We start from the raw sequence: 22,084 nt of genomic DNA, 5'->3' as shown, positions 1-22,084 counted from the left end.
ATACCTAATGTAAATGACGAGTTGATGGGTGCAGCAAACCACCATGGCACATGTATACATATGTAACAAACCTGCACATTGTGCACATGTACCCCAGAACTTTGTACATATATATATACATATATATATAAATTGACGTGTTAGCCAAGGCTTTCATTGACCAAGGGAAACTCATCCCAAATGATGTCATCTTGGCTGGCCCTTCGGGAGCTGCAAAATCTCACCCAGTCTAGCTGTTGGATAGTTTTCCAAGGACACTTCCACAGGCAGAAGCCCTAGATAAAGCTGATCAGACCGACACAGTGATTAACCTGAATATGTCCTTTGAGGTCATTAAACAACGCCTTACTGCTCACTGGATTCATCTAACCAGTGGCCAAGTCTACAACATTGAATTCAACCCTCCCAAAACTGTGGGCATTGATGCTCTGACAGGGGAGCCGCTCATTCAGCATGAGGATGATAAACCAGAGATGGTTATCAAGAGACTAAAGGCTTATGAAGCCAAACAAAGCCAGTCCTGGACTATTACCAGAAAAAAAGCGGTGTTGGAAACATTCTCCAGAACAGAAACCAACAAGATTTGGCCCTATGGATATGCTTTCCTACAAACTGATGTTCCTCAAACAAGCCCGGAAGCTTCAGTTACTCTATAAGGAGAAATGTGTGGAACTATTAGTAGTAAGATGGGCAAACCTCATAGTCCTTGCATTTAGAAGCTGCTTTTCCTAAGAATTCCAGTATGTATGAATTCTTTGAAAATTATATGACTTTTATTTCTACTGATTTGATTCTAGATACTAAGGATGTGCCAAATGAGTCAGATACTAAGATTCATCCTTTGAAATCATCTAGTGCGTTTTACGCAGCTATCCTCAAAAACGTGAGTGATGTCTGAACTTTTAAAACATCTGTTGGAGCAAAATTAAAAGAGCATTTGGTAGTAATCTAAGTTTTTGTTCAGTTAATAAGTGGTTGATAAAGCTTCCGTATTTTCCCGGAAAAGTTAAAAAAAGTTACATGTCATTGGGGGAAAATATGTGATCAGAAATGTTTGCACAGATCGATGCCACAAAAGACATCTCCAGCGTTGTGGAACATGGGGAGACACTATATAAAATACCAGAAAGAAAGCAACTGGGTTTACAGATTTGTTGTAAGACACAAATCCTCTGCTACTAAGAAATGTGTATGCTAACCATATATGCTGTATTTATTTTGTTGATAAGCATACTTTCAGTTTACTCAGAATTTTCAATTTGCTACAACAATGTATCCATTCGCATATAGAAAAATATTACTTTAAGATGACTTGTTTCCTTTGAAAATACATATGTACTGAGGGTTATGATTTATGTCAGAAATTAACATTATAAGTCCTTGGACAAGCACCAAAGTTGAATGAATTTTCAACAAAATGTAATTAAAATCTATATGTTTTCAGATGTGACTCAGGTTAAGAAATGTGTTTTAGGATCTACTTGCCGGTTTCTCTTTTTGATCCAAATGTATGATCCACCCTGATAAATAACAAGTTATAGTGCCACTCCCTGCCAAAAAAAACAGAGAGAAAAGAGAAAACCTGTGGCACTATGTAAATAAAGTAAGCACACTTTGTCGTTAGTAAATAGATGAGACATGCCTGGGAAATGCTCCCTTGGCATAAACAGCAATCAATCATAATTAGTAAACAGGTGTGCCAATAAAAAGACTTTACACAATAGGTTAACAAGGACCAGTAAGTGAGTTTCCTGAAGGAGTTCTTTGTTCCTGATCAAAGAAATAGATACCTGTTAGCATTCACTGCCACCTTATTTTAAAGGGAAAGAACTCTGTTGGTGTCATCTGAGAAGCCATTTAAAAACTGGAATCTAGGCCGGGCATGGTGACTCACGCCTATAATCCCAGCACTTTGGGAGGCCGAGGCGGGTGGATCATGAGGTCAGGAGATCGAGACTATCCTGGCCAACATGGTGAAACCCCGTCTCTACTAAAATACAAAAAAATTACTCGGGCTGGATGGCGCGCGCCTGTAGCCCCAGCTAATCAGGAGGCTCAGGCAGGGGAATCACTTGAACCCGGAAGGTGGAGGTTGCCGTGAGCCTAGATCGTGCCACTGCACTCCAGCCTGGGGGGCACAGCGAGACTCTGTCTCAAAAAAAAAAAAACAAAAAAACAAAAAACAAACAAACAAAGAAAATTGGAATCTAAAGTGATTCCTGAGTGGGGCAGCAAGGATGGCTGCTGATGTGCTGTGTGGTCTGGGAGAAGGGCAGTAGGAGAGGTGGACGGAAAACCTGATGGCGTCTTCCACGGCGTATTTACTCTTTACTTGGTGCCAGATCAAATGAAACAAGCCCTCGTACAAGCTATTATTAATTGCCTTTAAAAATCTGTTCCATTTTTTCCCCAGGTACTTAAAATACAAGTGCCAGTAAGCAGTTCTTATGTATTTTTGGGGAAAATATTTTATTTTCCTTTTCTTCCGATATTTTAAAAATTCATCGATCTTTCAAGGTGAACCAAAGTTTCTTGAAAGAATTATAGTACGCACTTCATTCTTTATAAAACTTTCTATAATGCCTTATTTAAATGTTAATCGTACGTGCTTTCTAAAAATGTTGTGAACTACCAAACTTGTGGATTATCACTAGGTTATCAGGCATACATTAGTCTTTATCAGAATAAAATGAAATTTCATAACTGAGGCTATTACTTTGTCCTTGGGCCTTCACAGGGCCTGCTCCACCCCACCTTCCTTCCTGCTGCCTGATGTCTCAGTGGCTTCTGAATGACTGTGTTCTAATAAATGACCTTAAAACAGTGGAAAAAAAAAAAAAAGAAGACACATGTTAGCAAAAGCCTGAAATGAGGCTGTCTCCAGGAATTACATCAAATGGCAGCAGAGCCAGACTCAACAATTCAGAGAGGGAAAAAAATAAGTAGGAAATGGTACTATGAGCCCAGCTATTAAATAATAAAAACAATAATAGTAAAAAAAAAAAAAAAAAAAAAAGAGAGAGAGAGAGACCAGGCACGGTGGCTCATGCTGGTGGCTCACGCCTGTAATCCCAGCATTTTAGGAGGCTGAGGAGGGGGGATCATGTGATCAGGAGTTCGAGACCCGCCTGCTGGCCAACATGGTGAAAGCCTGTCTCTACTAAAAACACAAAAAATTGACCGGGCGTGGGGGTAGAGTGAGCACCTGTAATCCCAGCTACTTGGGAAGCTGAAGCGGAAGAATCGCTTGAACCCGGGGTGCGGAGGTTGCAGTGAGCCGAGATGACCGCATTGCACTCCAGCCTAGGTAACAGAGTGAGACTCTGTCTCAAAAAAAAAAAAAAAAAAAAAAAAAAGAGAGAGAGACAGAGAAAGAAGAGACAGAGTGTTCCAAAGAATACATATAGGCTCTGGTTAGGAGCCTGTATGGCTACACCTGAGTGTGGTGAGTGAGAACCCTTCAGCCAACTTAAGGTCTTGAGACAGAGTCGTTTCCAGAAATGGGACAATTTGACAACCACCCAATATTGCAGTGGAAGTGTTGCTTAAATGATGCAGAAGGATTTTGTCATAAAATCATTCAGGCAGAATAGGCTGGAACCCTTAGTAAGTCTATGACCAAAGGTCTGACCATATCAAAATATTTTTTAACAGGATGACTTCGCAGAAACAGTTTGAAAGGCCAGGACCTGATCATCAGCTGACGAATGAGTAGACGTGATGTCCCAATCCATACAAAGGAGTGCCACTCAGCCGTGACAAGGAAGTGCCAACTTAGGCAGCAACAAGGGTGAGCTTGGAAAACACGATGCCATGTGAGTTACACCAGACAGGAAAGACCACAGAGTGTATGATTCCATGTCTATGAAATGGCCAAAGCAGGCAAATCACAGAGACAGAAAGTAGATTGGTGGTTACCCAGGGGTCACTCAGGATCTAATTAGGGGTTATTGGGGTGAGGGGGAAATGGGAAATGACTGCTTAGTGGATAGAGGGTATCCTCTTGGGGAGAGAAAAAATATTCAGGAATGAGATAGGTGTGATGGTTGCACAACTTTGTGAATAGACTAAAACCCACTGGCTTGTACACTCTAAAATGGTGAATTTCGTGGCATGTGAATTCCACCTCAACTTTTTAAAGGCCAGGGGCAGCCTTTTCATTAGTCACAACCTAACATCCTCCAGTCCCGACTTGACTCCTGCTTTGCATCTGGAAGGAACAGGTGCTTTGGGGCAGGGACTATTTCCGTCCTGTTGCATTCCTGAAGGCTAATAACACACTTGTTGAATTCATGCAAAAATTAATAGCAACATGTTCAAACTTATCTCTCCTCAAAGACAGGCCAGAAGTTTTTAAGCAAACTCGTAGTGGATGTGTGGAGGCCAGAAAGAGGCAGCACCAGACTGAGGGGACTCCGGATACAGAGGGCCAGGGTCAGGCCACCCAGGCACCAAACTAGCCTCATGCACATTAACGGACCTCTCTGCGTGTCAGTTTGCTCGTCTGTCCAATGAGAACTCTAGCACCTTGGGATTGCTCAGAGGAGTAAATGACTGAGAAGACATGAAGCGCGGAGCCTGTATTCACATTCAGCCTGACCCCGGGGGCTGAATTCGTAAAACTATGCTCTGCTGCCTCTCTGGTTGCTGTTAGAACTGTGCCTGGGACACAGTAACTGCTATATGTGTTGCAGAAGAAAAAAGTCAAATGTCGAAGTCTTATTAGAAAAATACTAGAAGAAAATAACGATGAGAGCTACAGACGACACCACCAATACAAAATACCAATACAATACCAATACAGATCCCACCACCAATACAAAATACATCTATTGAGAGCTACAATACAATACAAAATACATCTACTGAGAGCTACAGATGGCACCACCAATACAAAATAATCTATAAGCTTAATCTTATATAGGCACACATATGTGTGTACATATATAAGATATATATATATATATATATATAAAAAATGGGGTCTGATATGGTTTGGATCTGTGTCCCCACCCAAATCTCCTGTTAAATTGTAATCCCCATTGTTGGAGATGGGGCCTGGTAGGAGGCGATTGGATCAGGGGGGTGTTTCTAACAATTTAGCACCATCCCCCAGTGTTGTCTCGCGATGGAGTTCTCAGGAGATTTGGCTGTTTAAATGTGTGTGGCACCTCCAGCCTCGTGCTTTTCCTCCTGACCCAGACATGTAAGATGCACCTACTTCCCCTTCGCCTTCCACTGTGATTGAAAGATTCCTTAGGCATTCCCTGGCTGTGCTTCTTATACAGCCTGAGGAACTTGAGCCAATTAAACCTGTTTTCTTTATAAATTATCCAGTCTCAGGTAGTTCTTTATAGCAGTGGGAGAACTAACACAGGGTCTCACTATGTGGCCCAGGCTGGTCTCGAACTCCTGGGCTCAAGTGATCCTCCTGCCTCAGCCTCCCAAACTGCTGGGATTACAAGCATGAGCCACTGTGCCCGGCTGAGCTTAATCTCAAATGTGTACTTTTTTTTTTTTTTTTTTTTTTTGTAGAGACAGGGTTTCGCCATATTGGCCAGGCCGGTCTTGAACTCCTGACCTTAAGTGATCCGCCCACCTTGGCCTCCCAAAGTGCTAGGATTACATGTGTGAGCTGCTGCACCCGGCCTCAAATGTGTACTTTTGAGATTAAGTACACATCTGAGATTAAGTGACACTGCCACACTTCTGAAAACTCCAGAACTGGGAGGTAGAGAGAAGCTCCCTGATTGCCTGAAAGGAACCCCTGGATTCCCAGGGGCAGCAGCCACACTCCTCACCACCAGAAACCTCGCTGTGACACGACATCATCTTATGAAACCTCGTCTTGTGCAATGATCCCGTCTTGTGCAACGACCTCGTCTTGTGCAACGACCTGGCCTCAGGTAAGTTTGCTTACTGAGGTGCTGAGAGGACCTTCCTAGGGTGCTGTTTCACCTTTTCCAGCCCACTCAGGACAAAGCTGCAGAATACAGTTATCACATCTGGCTCATCCAACAGCAAAGTCTTCAACAAAACAACCAACACCCGTGCCTCTCCTGGTCTTATCGACAATGAATAGAATTTTAAAATACTGAAAAAAATTCCTAAATATATGCAAGTGTAACACAAAATTCTAAGCATTTATTCAAAGATACAGGCAGAGGGTCTAAACACATTTTGCTAATGCCAAGCCTGCAGTTTCTTCCCAGCTGCTACTCCTGATGAGCCGAGAGTGAAGGCATATTCAATTTCTATTCTCATTTACACTTTACCAGTAGGCATTATGAGTTACAAACCAAGTTGGTTTGAAGAATATGATGATATTCCAACAGTTTATAACACTAACTGAAATAACGCTGCTTTCTAGAAACTTTATTTCCATTTCTTCTGGCAAGGAGATGTTTCATGTGTGTATTAAACCCCAACTCCTTCAGATGACCAGAAAGCCTGAGATTTAACCAAAAGGATTGGTAATGTTAAGCTTGTTGACATCCCTGAGGTCACTAAGTCACTGAAAATTTGCTGTTAGCCTTCAGCCAATTTGGATGCATAAGAAAATTTAAAAGAATTCCTAGAAATCTATTTCAAGAGAAAAATTCATAGCCATACACAGTTTTTTTGTTTATTGCTGTTGTTGCTATTAATAGTTAATACTTCTCGGCCACCTACTCTGTGCAGAACATATGCTAAGTCCTTTACATGCATTAGCTTATTTCTTCCAACAACCTGGTTATCATTACCCGCCTTTTACAAATGAAGACACTGAAGCTCAGAGAGTTCTATAACTTAACCAGGATCACACAGCTAGAAAGTTGCTGAGCCAGTATTCACATTCAGGCTGACTCCTGGGGCTGAATTTGTAAAACTATGCTCTGCTGCCTCTCTAGTTTCTGTTCAAAGTATTTCCTCAGATACACTTCATAAGCTTATGTCGATTCTGGAAAGCCTACCTACTTATTAATTTATCCACTACACCCCATCCGTGTCCGTATTAGTCTGTTCTCGCACTGTTAATAAAGACACATCCAAGACTGCATAATTTACAAAAGAAAGAGGTTTAATTGACTCACAGCTCCAAAGGGCTGGGGAGGCCTCTGGAAACTTACAATCATGGTGGAAGGGAAGCAAACGTGTCTTTCTTCACATGGCAGCAGCAAGGAGAAGTGCAGAGTGAAGGGGGAAGCCCCTTATAAAACCATCAGATCCCGAGAACTATCAGAAGAACAGCGTGAGGGTAACCACCCCCATGATTAAACTACCTCCCATGACACGTGGAGATCACGGGATTGCAACTGAAGATGAGATTTGGGTGGGGACACAGCCAAACCATATCAGTGTCTGTCTGTGTCCCTGCATTCTCTCTACCAGGAATGTCATCCTCTGTCCCCAAAACCTATTCATCCTCTGAGATGCAGGCAATGCCCCCTCTCTGAGACACTTTCCCATCACCCTGTCCAGAAGTAACATCTCCACCCCACGCTATGGTAACACCTCCTACCACACGGGCCAATGTCTTTTGATGCTTGCCCACCTTCTCCTCCTTCTTCTCCCTGTGCAGGGCCATGCACAGGGCCCTGCATATAGTTCTATGCTCATAAGATCTGCAAAAAGAATGATTTCCAGCAGACCCCACCTTTCCATTTCCCATTTCTGATGCCTTTTGCTCGAATTATCCTAAACAACTGAATTATCCTTTAACCCTAACATCTTATCATGAATAAGTACACAGTCCAATGAAAGCCTTTTTTGGGCTCTACATATTAATTTTCAAAATCACATTTTATGAGTATTTTTAGTTAGGAATTTCTCTTATTTTTAATTTTATTAGCATGCCTCTGCTCTCATGAATAACTAAGGAAAAATAATTTATCAAGGAAAGAAATCAAATTTTATAAGACCACAAAAACACTTCATCTAAAACTTAAGGCATAACAGCAACTTTCAAGTTGAAACTAAAAACTGCATTAAATTTTTCTGGATTTACCTTCCACATCAGTTCACTTTCAAATCTCTTAGTGAAGCCACGTGGAACAAAGTGCAAGATAAAGAGAAAAAGAAGGGGGGATATTTTTATTTAATGAAAGCACATGTCATGAAATTTTAAAGGGCAAAAGCATCGCAAGCCACAATGAAAATTCTCATTTCCTCCTTCCAAGCTTATTTATTTTCTAGCAAAATACATTGTTACAACTCCTAGGCTTAAGGGAAGTAATCTTTGATATAAGAAGTTATTGTGGAAAGTCATTAAGCTGTCATGCTCAAACCAAATGTGCATACCTCACTCCTTATCAAAGAGCACCAGAAAATGCACCCACATATGATCACCTGCAAGCAGAGACCATATGCTTCGTTGAAACGGTTGAGCTAAGAGATCAAAGAAGCTTTAATCGAAAACCAAAGCCATGCTCAAACCATCCTGCAGCTAAAACAGAATCTCAGCATGTCAAAGCAGAAAGGTAACATCAGCATGAAAAGATATTTTATGGCCGGGTGTGGTGGCTCACGCCTGTCATCCCAGCACTCTGGGAGGCCGAGACAGGCGGATCACGAGTTCAGGGGATCGAGACCATCCTGGCTAACACGGTGAAACCCCATCTCTACTAAAAATACAAAAAATTAGCTGGGCGTGGTGGCGGGTGCCTGTAGTCCCAGCTACTCGGGAGGCTGAGGCCAGAGAATGGCGTGAACCCAGGAGGCGGAGCTTGCAGTGAGCCGAGATCAGGCCACTGCACTCCAGCCTGGGCAACAGAGTGAGACTCCGTCTCAAAAAAAAAAAAAAAAGATATTTTATTTAACACTCACAGGATGCTGCCTAGGAACCAGGCACTATTCCAGGCACTGTCCAAGTGTTCACTCATCGAATCCCCGCTGCAAACTGTGAAGCAGGTAGTATTAGCTCAGTCGTCCCCATTTTATAGATGGGGAAACTGAGGGACAGAGCAGTTAAGTCCTGCGCACCCAGGTAGCTGGATCCAGAATCCACGACATGCGTGTGACCACTCTACTGCCATGTGGTTGTGGTCTAGGGGTGTTAACTAACTTGCCAGCGGTTAGCATTGAATGATTGCGTGGATTTCATACAGGACTACCACCCATCTTTTTAAAAAGTTCTTGCTAAGAATTACCACAAGAGGAGAATCACTTAAACACAGGAGGTGGAGGTTGCAGTGAGCTGGGATCATGCCGCTGTACTCCAGTCTGGGTGACAGAGTAAGACTCTGTCTCAAAAAAAAAAAAAAAAAAGAACCAAATCCATCAAATTTAGACAAAAACAATGCTATAGAGCTATCAAGAAGAGAATAGCTCTCCCTCTCCCTCTCCCTCTCCCCACGGTCTCCCTCTCCCGCTCTTTCCACGGTCTCTCTGTGATGCCGAGCTGAAGCTGGACGGTACTGCTGCCATCTCAGCCCACTGCAACCTCCCTGCCTGATTCTCCTGCCTCAGCCTTCCGAGTGCCTGCGATTGCAGGCGCGCGCCGCCACGCCTGACTGGTTTTCATATTTTTTTGGTGGAGACGGGGCTTCGCTGTGTTGGCCGGGCTGGTCTCCAGCTCCTAACCGCGAGTGATCGGCCAGCCTCGGCCTCCCGAGGTGCCGGGATTGCAGACGGAGTCTCGTTCACTTAGTGCTCAATTGTGCCCAGGCTGGAGTGCAGTGGCGTGATCTCGGCTTGCTACAACCTCCACCTCCCAGCCGCCTGCCTTGGCCTCCCAAAGTGCCGAGATTGCAGCCTCTGCCCGGTCGCCGCCCCGTCTGGGAAGTGAGGAGCGTCTCCGCCTGGCCGCCCATCGTCTGGGATGTGAGGAGCCCCTCTGCCTGGCTGCCCAGTCTGGAAAGTGAGGAGCGTCTCTGCCCAGCTGCCATCCCATCTAGGAAGTGAGGAGCGCCTCTTCCCGGCCGCCATCACATCTGGGAAGTGAGGAGCGTCTCTGCCCGGCCGCCCATCGTCTGAGATGTGGGGAGCACCTCTGCCCTGCCGCCCCATCCGGGATGTGAGGAGCGTCTCTGCCCGGCCGCCCCGTCTGAGAAGTGAGGAGACCCTCTGCCTGGCAACCGCCCCGTCTGAGAAGTGAGGAGCCCCTCCGCCCGGCAGCCGCCCCGTCCGAGAAGTGAGGAGCCCCTCCGCCCAGCAGCCACCCCGTCTGGGAAGGGAGGAGCGTCTCCGCCCGGCAGCCACCTCGTCCGGGAGGGAGGTGGGAGGGTCAGCCTCCCGCCCGGCCAGCCGCCCCATCCGGGAGGGGGGGGGGTTGGCCCCCCGCCTGGCCGGCCGCCCGGTCCGGGAGGTGAGGGGCGCCTCTGCCCGGCCGCCCCTACTGGGAAGTGAGGAGCCCCTCTGCCCGCCCAGCCGCCCCGTCCGGAAGGGAGGTGGGGGGGTTAGCCCCCCACCTGGCCAGCCGCCCCGTCCGGGAGGTGAGGGGCGCCTCTGCCCGGCCACCCCTACTGGGAAGTGAGGAGCCCCCCGCCCGGCCAGCCGCCCCATCCGGGAGGGAGGTGGGGGGGGTCAGCCCCCCGCCTGGCCAGCCGCCCCGTCCGGGAGGGAGGTGGGGGGGTTAGCCCCCCGCCTGGCCAGCCGCCCCGTCCGGGAGGTGAGGGGTGCCTCTGCCCGGCCGCCCCTACTGGGAAGTGAGGAGCCCCTCTGCCCGGCCAGCCGCTCCGTCCGGGAGGGAGGTGGGGGGGTCAGCCCCCCCGCCCGGCCAGCCACCCCGTCCGGGAGGGAGGTGGGGGGGTTAGCCCCCCGCCTGGCCAGCCGCCCCGTCCGGGAGGTGAGGGGTGCCTCTGCCCGGCCGCCCCTACTGGGAAGTGAGGAGCCCCTCTGCCCGGCCAGCCGCTCCGTCCGGGAGGGAGGTGGGGGGGTCAGCCCCCCGCCCGGCCAGCCGCCCCGTCCGGGAGGTGAGGGGCGCCTCTGCCCGGCCGCCCCTACTGGGAAGTGAGGAGCCCCTCAGCCCGGCCAGCCGCCCCGTCCGGGAGGGAGGTGGGGGGGTCAGCCCACAGCCCAGCCAGCCGCCCTGTCCGAGAGGGAGGTGGGGGTGTCAGCCCCCCGCCGGCCAGCCGCCCCGTCCGGGAGGGAGGTGGGGGGGTCAGCCCCTCGCCTGGCCAGCCGCCCCATCTGGGAGGTGAGGGGCGCCTCTGCCCGGCCGCCCCTACTGGGAAGTGAGGAGCCCCTCTGCCCGGCCAGCCGCCCCGTCCAGGAGGGAGGTGGGGGGGGTCAGCCCCCTGCCCGGCCAGCCGCCCCGTCCGGGAGGTGGGGGGCGCCTCTGCCCGGCCGCCCCTGCTGGGAGGTGGGGAGCCCCTCTGCCCGGCCACCGCCCCGTCTGGGAGGTGTGCCCAGCAGCTCATTGAGAGCGGGCCATGATGACAATGGCGGTTTTGTGGAGTGGAAGGGGGGGAAAGGTGGGGAAAGGATTGAGAGGTCGGATGGTTGCCGCGTCTGTGTGGAGGGAGGTACACATGGGAGACTTTTCTCTGTACTAAGAAAAAATTCTTCTGCCTTGGGATCCTGTTGATCTGTGACCCTACCCCCAACCCTGTGCTCTCTGAAACATGTGCTGTATCCACTCAGGGTTGAATGGATTAAGGGCGGTGCAAGATGTGCTTTGTTAAACAGATGCTTGAAGGCAGCATGCTCGTTAAGAGTCATCACCACTCCCTAATCTCAAGTACCCAGGGACACAAACACTGCGGAAGGCCGCAGGGTCCTCTGCCTAGGAAAACCAGAGAACTTTGTTCACTTGTTTATCTGCTGACCTTCCCTCCACTATTGTCCTGTAACCCTGCCAAATCCCCCTCTCCGAGAAACACCCAAGAATGATCAATAAAAAATAATAAATAAAAAATAAAAAAAAGAGAAGAAAAAAAAAAAAAAAAAAAAGAATTACCACAAAAACGAACATGCGTATGGCATCTAAAAACTAAAACAGTGCTAGGCGTGGTGGCACAAGCCTGCAGTCCCAGTGACTTGGGAGGCTAAGGTGGGAGGATTGTTTGAGGCCGGGACTTCCAGACCAGCCTGAGAAACATAGTGGGATCCCATCTCTACAAATAAATACATAAACAAATAAATATAAATAAAACATATGCAGCCTCAGCGACATTTTAGGCAATCTAAGAACATCTCTACTCTATTGTTTTTTGGGGTTTTTTTTGAGACAGAGTCACTCTGTCACCCAGGCTGGAGTGCAATGGCACAATCTTGGCTCACTGCAACCTCTGCCTCCCGGGTTCAAGCGATTTCCTTGCCTCAGCCTCCTGAGTAGCTGGGATTACAGGCATGTGCCACCACACCCAGTGAATTTTGTGATTTTAGTAGAGATGGGTTTTCACCATGTTGGCCAGCCTGGTCTCGAACACCTGACCTCAAGCAATCCGCCCACCTCAGCCTCCCAAAAGGATTACAGACGTGAGCCACCGCGCCTGGCTACTCTACTATTTTATGAAGCGCTGGTAGAGTAGAAAATGCAAATTAAAAAGCAGAGAGATGATATTCAAAGAAAACTGCTTTGAATATCAACTGCCTCCTGGCTGCGCCCAGAAATGGCCAGTGCAAAAGTCCACACAGCCCGCACCCCGCCTGTACTTCCCTCTACTGAAGCACTTCCAGCCTGTCCTGTTCCAGGCTCACAAAAGGGTGGGCTGTGACCCAGGCAGGGACAATTCAGTGCCCTCTTCCTGGACCCCGTCCTTGAAGAGAATGACAGAGACTTCCAGGACCCTGTCCTGGACCCCGTCCTTGAAGAGAATGACAGAGACTGAGGCATGGGTGGGGCTCATTTTCTCAGGTGTGAAGCCTTGAATGAAGGGCTTCTTGACGCGACATCCTGGCCTCTGGAATGTCTTGGTTCTGCCTAAATCCAAGCTGGCTCGCCAGCCTGCCCAGGAATTCTCTTAGTGAGAACTTGTCTTCTTCTAATCAATAGCTTTTGGCTGGCGTTGGGCCAGAGGTGGTTTCTGATGCCTGGGGTGGAGGCTCAGGACTGAGCTGGTGTGGTTTCTTCATTGGGACCTCCTGCGAACTAGGGCTTCAAGGAGAGAAATGGACAAGAGAGAAACACTGCATAGATGCACTGCCATTGCCTCCTAAAAATAGACTGAGCTGGCCGGGCGCGGTGGCTCACGCCTGTAATCCTAACACTTTGGGAGGCCGAGGCGGGTGGATCACCTGAAGTCAGGAGTTCGAGACCAGCCTGGCCAATATGGCAAAACCCCGTCTCTACTAAAAATACAAAAATTAGCCAGGTGTGGTGGCACGTGCCTATAATCCCAGCTACTTGGAAGGAGAATCGTTTGAACCCAGGGGGTGGAGGTTGCAGTGAGCCGAGATCGTGCCACTTCAATCCAGCCTGGGCGACAGAGCAACACTCCATCTAAAAAAAAAAAAAAAAAAAGACTGTCTCTTTGAAGACACAGTAAGTCAATGTGGTTTTGTACTAAGAGGCACTGAACGTGACCTAGAAAAGCTCCAGCCCTCCAAAGTGTCTAGCTGATACCTAAAGGGTGTGTTCATTCATTGAGCTTTGCAGTTAACAGAGAAAGACATGGGCTGAAGCAGAGTGCACTCCCGTCGGATGTCACAAATAGTGGTGAGATTCAGGGTGTTAAACCTGTTGTATGCCATAGTCTTTCCAATAAGAATTTTAATGTGTCCCAAGACTTGACCTCTCGCCCACTTCTCAGATCCATCTCCCAATCTTCAGCACGTGCCCTAGTCACACTGCAGGAAATAGTCAACTTCAAGCATGAAATCGCCTTAGTCCCCTCCTAGTTCTGTATTCAGAAGTGTAATTAAATTGAATGTTTGACTCTGAAAAGTAGTCGATGTTTGGAAATGTTATAATGATGATGGAAGAGAGGGAGTTTCAGTTAAGTGGTCAGGGGAAGGGTGTCTGAGAGGGTGGCATCTGAGCCAGACTGAGGTCTGCAGAGAGAGAATTTCACCCCAAGGAAGCAGCAAGTGCACTGGCCCTAACCAGAGTCCAACACACCCACGGACCCACACACAGACCCTCCATCCGGGGTCGTCCAAGTCACAGCTTTTCAAACTACACCCTAAGTAGCAAATTATAAAATCAATTTTGGGGTAAAATAAAAACAAGCATTTCTCAAAATGGCGTAGAATAGAACAGCATATCATCACAAAGGGCAGCCCGGGACAGTTTTTAAAAAATCAGAATGCATGAACTGCATGAAGTAGAAGAAAGTGTATTGTTGAATAGAGCTTGTTTCTGACGTGCGCATGCGTGTGCGCCTGTGGCGGGTTCCCGTGTGAAATGCGCGGGAATCGGCTCCGCCTGCGCACGCGCGCCGCCTGCGTCTACCCGCATCGCTTCCCCACCCTGCGTTCAGTGACGTCGGCTGAGGAACTGGAAACTGGCCTTGGTAAAGCATTGACACATGGACACTGATAAACAGGGCTTTTAGGAAACAGGGCTCCCCACTTCCTAAAAAGCTCTCTCTCCCGGAGAGGACTGGTTTCCTGCTTACAGTTAAAAAACAAACAACGAGCGAAGACACCAGCCTATCTGCGCACGAGGCACTGAAACACGTGCCCAGAGGCCGCGTTCTGTGAGGCTTCGGTGGGACGGGGGGAATCAAGAAGCACATAAGTTGTTGGAAGGGGCCTGTAATTTGTTAGACTCAGTGAGACCTTAGAAACGTAGAAACTCAAATTATTTCATCCACTGAGATGGCGTCAAGGTTCTGTGGCGGTGGCTGTTGCTTTTCCCTTAGATATGAAAGACCTTCGACGAGGCAGGGATCTTAAACTAGGGTCGTGCCCAGAGCCTTCGCTTCTGCTAAAGGCCCCCCGAGGCTGAAGACCGGCGGCCTCACTGTAAACCACGATCGGATGTGGAAGCCGCGGTTTCAGCAAATCCCAGGACAGCTCGGGGCTACGTGTCAACAGGCACAAACCTGGCGCTTATGACCTGCTTGCTTAAACAACAAATCCATAACCAAAGGGTGCACTTTTCCATTGCCTGGGACTGCTTTAATTATAGATAGCAAAGTGCCTCGTGAAAGAGGTGCTTTAGAATTCTTAATAATTTATGGCGATGAATTTAAAAAACTCTCAGACCACAGTCCTTCCCACCAGGGTCCCGGACACTCTGCGGCAGGGCTGCCTCTCCCAGCTACCCTTTCCTCTCATTACTTTGTGTTCTCTGCTCCACCCAAGCCAACTAACGTGCTGGGCTGGACGTGCAGCTCCAGACGGGGACATGGGGGTTTCAGGGACGGCGATCTAGTTGGGGTGTGAGCTCTAGGGGACTCATCTGGGACCTATACTTGCCTACCACGTATGTTGTCATCAGGTATGTTACAGATGTGTTGGACTAGCTTGGAAATGGAGAGGGGGGATCTCTGGAAATCATGGAGGAGCTAAAGCTTCCCCAGACCGGGCTTTCCATCGCGGCCAGGAGCCGGCAGCACCTTCATGCAGCCCCACGCCCCCGACTGTTCCCTAATCCTGCAATGTCAAGTCCCAGTCAACTCCTCAACAGGCAAAGCCATGGCAATCCTTGCTCAAACCCATTTCGCGATGACCTCCTTCCAGAATTAGGAAAGCAAAGAAAATACAGAGATGCATTTTGTAGGACATACAAGGCCAACGGGTGTGTGTGTGTGTGTGTGTGTGTGTGTGTGCGCGTGCACATATCCTCACATGAACCCAGTGTTTAGTTAGTTCCCAGCACTTAAAACTAAAGGCATTTCACTGACATTATTTTTAATTAAAAAAACCACACACATTCATTCACCCCTTCAAATAAAAAGAGGAGGCCTCTGGACTTGTGGCTTCTCCTGCAGAGTCAGCTCCCGGCCCTGCAGGGACAAGATTCCTAACAGGCACTTTAGGAGGGAAGACAAACACTTTTTACACTCACTGTGCTTTCAGAAGCAGGCAAACGAAAGTTGGAGGGGAGGTGCCGTGTTCCATAAAGAAGTGGTAGAAGGGGGCCGGGCGCAGTGGCTTACACCTGTAATCCCAGCACTTTGGGAGGCCAAGGCGGGCGGATCACCGGAGGTCAGGAGTTCGAGACCAGCCTGGCCAACATGGTGAAACCCCTGTCTCTACTAAAAATACAAAATTTGTCGGGCGTAGTGGTAGGCACTTGTAATCCCAGCTACTCAGGAGGCTGAGACGGGAGAATCGCTTGAACCCAGGAGGCGGAGGTTGCAGTGAGCCGAGATCGCACCACTGCACTCCAGCCTGGGTGGCAGAGTGAGACTCCATCTCAAAAAAAAAAAAAAAAAAATTTAAAAAGTGGCCAGGTGCAGTGGCTTAAGCCTGTAATCCCAGGATTTGGGGAGGCCGAGGCAGGCAGATCACGAGGTCAGGAGATTGAGACCATCCTGGCCAACATGGCAAAACCCCATCTCTACTGAAAATACAAAAAATTAGCCAGGCGTGGTAGCATGTGCCTGTAGTCCCGGCTACTAAGGAGTCTGAGGCAGGAGAATTGCTTGAACCGATGAGGCGGAGGTTGCTGTGAGCCAAGATCACGCCATTGCGCTCCAGCCTGGGCGGCAGAGCAAGACTCCGTCTCATTAAAAAAAAAAAAAAAGGGTGGTAGAAGAGATGTATTTCCTCCAGGAGGTGAAAAACATTTCTGATTGCTTCATATGAAAACAACAGCAGCAACAACGGCGTCTCTCCTAAAAGACTATTACTTAAGAAGCCATTAAGAAACAAATGGCACCTGCTCCCTCACCGGCAGGCAGCTGAGTTAAAGAGGACAGATCAATCCAGGCAGCATCCTTTGTTCTAGCAGCTCTCTCTTCTCCCGCCTCTGCAATCAGCTCACACACGCCCAGAGTCTTGACTTCTCTGGAAGAGGGCTCTGTCACATACCTAGTGCTATCTGTGTGCCCCTGCGTTTGCCCCCCGTACCAGCTTCCTGATCCAGAAAAAGCCAGACATTGCGACCAGATGATCGTCAGTTCAGTGTTTGTGGATGATCTTCTCCAGCAGGGGTTCTTTTTAAGTATTTCTTCCACGCCACACGCTAATGCTGTACAGAACTCTTTCCCAAACTTTGGCTAGTCGCATGCACTTGCACCGTTTTTCATATCTGCATGCCATCTGCACCACTGCTTATACTTTTTGTGAAGTCAATTTATTTTGAAAGGCAATTTTCATAATTGGAAAGCCGGTATCAAGCACTATACGTGAGATGTGATCATCAGAATGAAAACAATGAAAAAGAAAACCACATTATTAAATGCCTTCTAGATACTGTTGTTGCCTGCTCATGACTCCCAGTCTGAGGCCTTCTCTCTTGATTAGCCAGAATTTCAGCATCAAACTAGAAGTTTTTCTTTCAATGTTCTTCAGAAAAATGACAAGATAATTTTAAAAAGTAATAATAATAACCATACCTCTATGGGACTTAACATGAATTAGCACACTGGGAATTATCTTGTTACTACTACAATGCTAGCACTTAAAGTGTGTGTGTGCATGCATATATGTGGGTGTATGTTAACAAACTGCCACATTTAAGCGTAATTTATCTTCCATATGGTATTCAATGTGGTCACACAGATTCTAGCCCTTGATGTTTTTATTTGTTTGTTTGTTTTGAAACAGAATCTTGCTCTGTCACCCAGGCTGGAGTGCAGTGGTGCAATCTTGGCTCACTGCAACCTCCGCTTCCCAGGTTCAAGTGATTCTCATGCCTCAGCCTCCCGAGGAGCTGGGATTACGGGTGCAGGCCACCATGCCTGGCTAATTTTTATATTTTTAATTTTTGTACTTTTAGTAGAGACGGGGTTTCACCTTGTTGGCCAGGCTGGTGTCAAACTCCTGACCTCAGGTGATCGCCCCTCTTGGCATTCCAAAGTGCTGGGATTACAGGCCTGAGCCACCACACCTGGCCTAGCCCTTGACATTTTTAATACCTTTTGTGGCCCTTTCCAGGTAAATATTTCCAAAAGCCTTTGAAAATACTGAGAAAAGCTTGTAACTCCCATGTTATGCTTTTTTGGGTCCCTAGGGAACCACAAAAAACTATATAAGAAAGAACCACAAAACAGACAAGGTGCCTGGCAGTTGTGTAGAGTTCGCTTCACTCAGATTTTCAGGGACACTGCTGCTTTAGGGACCGGAAACAGAACACCCCCGAAGAAACGGAGTCATCACTGCCAATGGTACACCCCATCTGGCTGGAAACGCTAAGTGCGTTTTGTTTTCCAAACTGCTTGGAGTCAGTGCAAGCTCTTTCTCATGAGATGACCAGTGCAGCCACACAGACTTTATTTAACGCTGCAGACCAGGCAGCTTAGTCCATGTGAGCTGCTATCGCAAAATACCATAAAGCAGAGGCTGACAAACAACAGAAATGTGCTGCTCATGGTTCCAGAGGGTGGAAGCCAACATTGAGGTGCGGGAAAGATGGGTGTCTGCGAGGCCTGCTTCCCATCCAGATGCTCGCCAGGTCCTCGCTTGGTGGAAGGGGCAAGGCAGCTCTCTGGGGCCTCCCTAATGGGCACAAATCTGCCCTCATGCCTGAATCACCCCCAAAGGCCCCATCTCCTAATACCCTCACACTGGGGAACAGGTTTCAACATAGGAATCTGGAGGGATGCACACACTCAGCCCATAGCAGCAACCCTGGAACAAAAACCCCACAAAGAGGCCGGGTGCGGTGGCTCACGCCTGGAATCCCAGCACTTTGGGAGGTCGAGGCAGGTGGATCACCTGAGGTCGGGAGTTTGAGACCAGCCTGGCCAACATGGTAAAACTCCCGTCCCTACTAAAAATACAAAAATTAGCCAGGTGTGGTGGCAGGCGCCTGTAATCCCAGCTGCTAGGAAGACTGAGGCTGGAGAATCATTTGAACCCAGGAGGCAGAGGTTGCAGTGAGCCGAGATCACACCATTGTACTCTAGCCTGGGTGACAGGAGCGAAACTCCATCTCAAAAAGAAAGAAAAAAAAAAACCCCCACGAAGACGCGGAGCTGTCACTGGCAGCGGTCCACCCTGTCTGGCTGGAAACACTAGGTGTATTCTGTTTTCCAAACCGCTTGGAGTAAAGACGAGCTCATTCTCATGAGATGACCAGTGCAGCCACAGATTCTATGAATCCTAAGCCCTTGGGACTTCTATTAGGACCGGCGTGGAACACAGCACGTGTTTGGTCCTGATCTGGTGAGGGACGAGTGAATATCCCAGAGTCCCCATGGAATGGGAGGCGGCATCTGCAAGTGGCTCCCAGGGGCTCCATCCCTCGGTCACGGCCACCATGGTCGGGTAAGAACGTCTCCCATCCCAGCGTGTTTCTTGGATTTACAGATACTCATTTTCCACACAACAAGGCTCCCAAAGGTGTCACCTGCCATCTGATGCTGGGTGGAAGGAACCGTGCCAAGTTTGTTGAGCAATTTAAGGAAATTTCAAAGACAATTTGGATCACACATAATATTTGCCTTATGCACCAAATTAGACTAATTTTCACTTTATATAACTTTAATTTTCTTTTTATAGGACTCCTATGTATTTCTTTTCTTTTTTTCTTTTCTTTTTTGTTTTTTTTTTTTTGAGACAGAGTCTTGCTCTCTCGGCCAGGCTGGAGTACAGCGATGCGACCTTGGCTCACTGCAGCTTCCACCTCTCGGGTTCAAGCGATTCTCCTGCCTCAGCCTCCTGAGTAGCTGGGATTATAGGCACCCACCATGATGCCCGGCTAAATTTTGTATTTTTAATAGAGATGGGGGTTTCACCATGTTGTCCAGGCTGGTCTCCGACTCCTGCCCTCAGGTGATCTGCCCGCCTCAGCCTCCTGAAGTTGCCGGGATTACAGGCGTGAGCCAGTGCGCCCAGCCGGACTCCTCTGTATTTCCGTAGAAGTTATTAGTTATCCTTTGTAGCAATAAATTAGTCGTCAAGATTCATTGCCGTTGTAATGATCTTTAACCTTGGTCTAGTTTTCATTTTTAAGAGGCAAATTGACTTCATTTACTTAAAAAGAGGAAAACTCCACTTGGTTAGAAGAGCAATGTAGGCCGGGCGCGGTGGCTCATGCCTGTAATCCCAGCACTTTGGGAGGCCGAGGCGGGCGGATCACAAGGTCAGGAGATGGAGACCATCCTGGCTAACACGGTGAAACCCTGTCTCTACTAAAAATACAAAAAGTTAGCCGGGCGTGGTGGTGGGCACCTGTAGTCCCAGCTATTTGGGAGGCTAAGGCAGGAGAATGGCGTGAACCCGGGAGGTAGAGGTTGCAGTGAGCCGAGATCATGCCACTGCACTCCAGCCTGGGGGACAGAGCAAGACTCCGTCTCAAAAAAATAAAGAAGAGCAATGTAAACTGATTGTAGAAAATACATAAAAAGTATATAGAGGAAAACAGAGATGAGATAAGTGTTTACTGCACATCAACTTACTTCAGGACCCACAATCACCAGGTGCACATTGGGCTCCTCCTGATGCCAGGCTTGGGAAGAAAAAAGAAGACAAAAAAACACTTCAAATGGGTTTAAGTCACAGCTGCAAGCACAACTAACTTCAATATAAATTTCTCAATAACATAAATTATTTCATATCATTTGGCTTTCATTCATAATATTAGGCAATTTAAATTATATTTATTTAGAATTTCTGTATTTGACATTTTATGATTTTAAGTGAATTTCTACAATATTATCCATTGTCCAGATTTCTAATTTACTGGATAACTAGGACTAGTCTCCAATATCACCCAAATTCAATGTGGACTTTGGAATATACCACGACTATATAGATTACCTTAAACAATAACCAAAACTACAAATGCATCACACAGATCGGCATGTGTGAAATCTTTTCAGGTAAAATTATTTTAGTCCTATCATTATTTGCTATTTTTATGATTTTCTCAGAACCTGAGGGCACAGGACAGTGGAAAACTAAACAGAAATTCCTCCAAAGAGCTGCTGATCCCATGCATTATTTTTCTGTTCTTTTCCAAAGTAGCAATCTAGAAACAGTTCTGCTCATGTGCAAAGAATGAGGAAAGAAAACTCAGGGCCCTGAAGAGAGAAATGCTGAGATGGGCGCCCACACGGAATTCTATAAACAGTGGAGGAAGGTAGCCAGCAAACACACCTGAAAATGCGTCCACCAGATAGAGAGGATCCTTAACTTGTCGAAGTCCACATATCAGAAGAAATATGTGCAAATTATCAGCACTTTGGTTAATCTCTGTAAGAGAAGAGTTCAGAATGTTTTCAGTGGGGAGGGCTCTGGATGCCGCAGTAGCAATGACATCACAGATGCATTCAGAAGTGGAGGCCTCTGACTTCGAGGCCAGCTGCTCCTACTCTTATTATTATTATTATTATTTTTCGAGACAGAGTCTTGCTCTGTTGTCCAGGCTGAGTGCAGTGGTGCAATCTCGGCTCGGCTCACTGCAACCTCCGCCTCCCAGGTTCAAGCGATTCTCCTGCCTCAGCCTCCTGAGTAGCTGGGATTATAGGCATGCACCACTACGCCTGGCTAATTTTTGTATTTTTAGTAGACATGGGGTTTCACCATGTTGGCCAGGTTGGTCTCAAACTCTGACCTCAGGTGATCTGCCCGCCTTGGGCTCCCAAAGTGCTGGGATTACAGGCGTGAGCCACCACGCCCCGCCCCTACTCTTACTTTTATATTAATTTCCTTGCTGTAAACTAATGATTTCTGGTGGGAAAAATGGAGCTGAGCTCAGGCTGTAAAATGCAACTTCACCTCTGCTGCAAAGAAAAAGGATGAGGCAAGGGGGAACTGACTCAACTATGACTGAAATAGGAGTCAGACGTTCTAGAAAAGATTTAGATGCAATTCTAGATAGGAAGAATAATGTCTTGATGAAACTAGAAAAATGGTTTATATATTAATGTCCTCATGAACTCATATATGCATAGAGAGATCCACACACCTAAATGAATGCATGTCCTGGAATCAACCCAAACGCCCATCAATGATGGACTGGATCAAGAAAACATGGTACATATACACCATGGAATACTATGCAGCCATAAAAAGGAACAAGATCATGTCATTTGCAGGGACATGGATAGAGTTGGGAGCCATTATCCTCAGCAAACTAATGCAGGCAGAGAAAACTAAAAAC

General features: G+C 47.6%; 1 protein-coding gene and 1 pseudogene across 5 annotated transcripts in view; one reads left to right on the top strand and one right to left on the bottom strand.

Moving 5' to 3' along the window:
- Positions 1-22,084, bottom strand: part of GLT1D1 (glycosyltransferase 1 domain containing 1) — a 137,388-nt gene that overhangs the window by 40,177 nt on the left and 75,127 nt on the right. For 4 of the 5 annotated variants that reach the window (XM_063694492.1, XM_004054154.5, XM_063694493.1 and 1 more), the window contains 2 exons: positions 21,079-21,174; positions 20,379-20,428 (listed from right to left, as the gene is read on the bottom strand). The exons of the other annotated variant lie outside the window; for it this stretch is intronic. In XM_063694492.1, coding sequence (XP_063550562.1) covers positions 20,379-20,428; positions 21,079-21,174 — 146 coding nt within the window. The remainder of the gene's footprint in view (positions 1-20,378; positions 20,429-21,078; positions 21,175-22,084) is intronic. 5 annotated transcript variants of the gene reach the window in all.
- LOC109029022 (GTP:AMP phosphotransferase AK3, mitochondrial-like) lies at positions 139-663 on the top strand (annotated as a pseudogene).

The sequence above is a fragment of the Gorilla gorilla genome, chromosome 10 (assembly GCF_029281585.2).
Source record: "Gorilla gorilla gorilla isolate KB3781 chromosome 10, NHGRI_mGorGor1-v2.1_pri, whole genome shotgun sequence".
Lineage (NCBI taxonomy): Eukaryota > Metazoa > Chordata > Mammalia > Primates > Hominidae > Gorilla > Gorilla gorilla.
The sequence above is the reverse complement of the archived record's forward strand: the minus strand, read 5'-3'. Positions and strand labels throughout refer to the sequence as shown.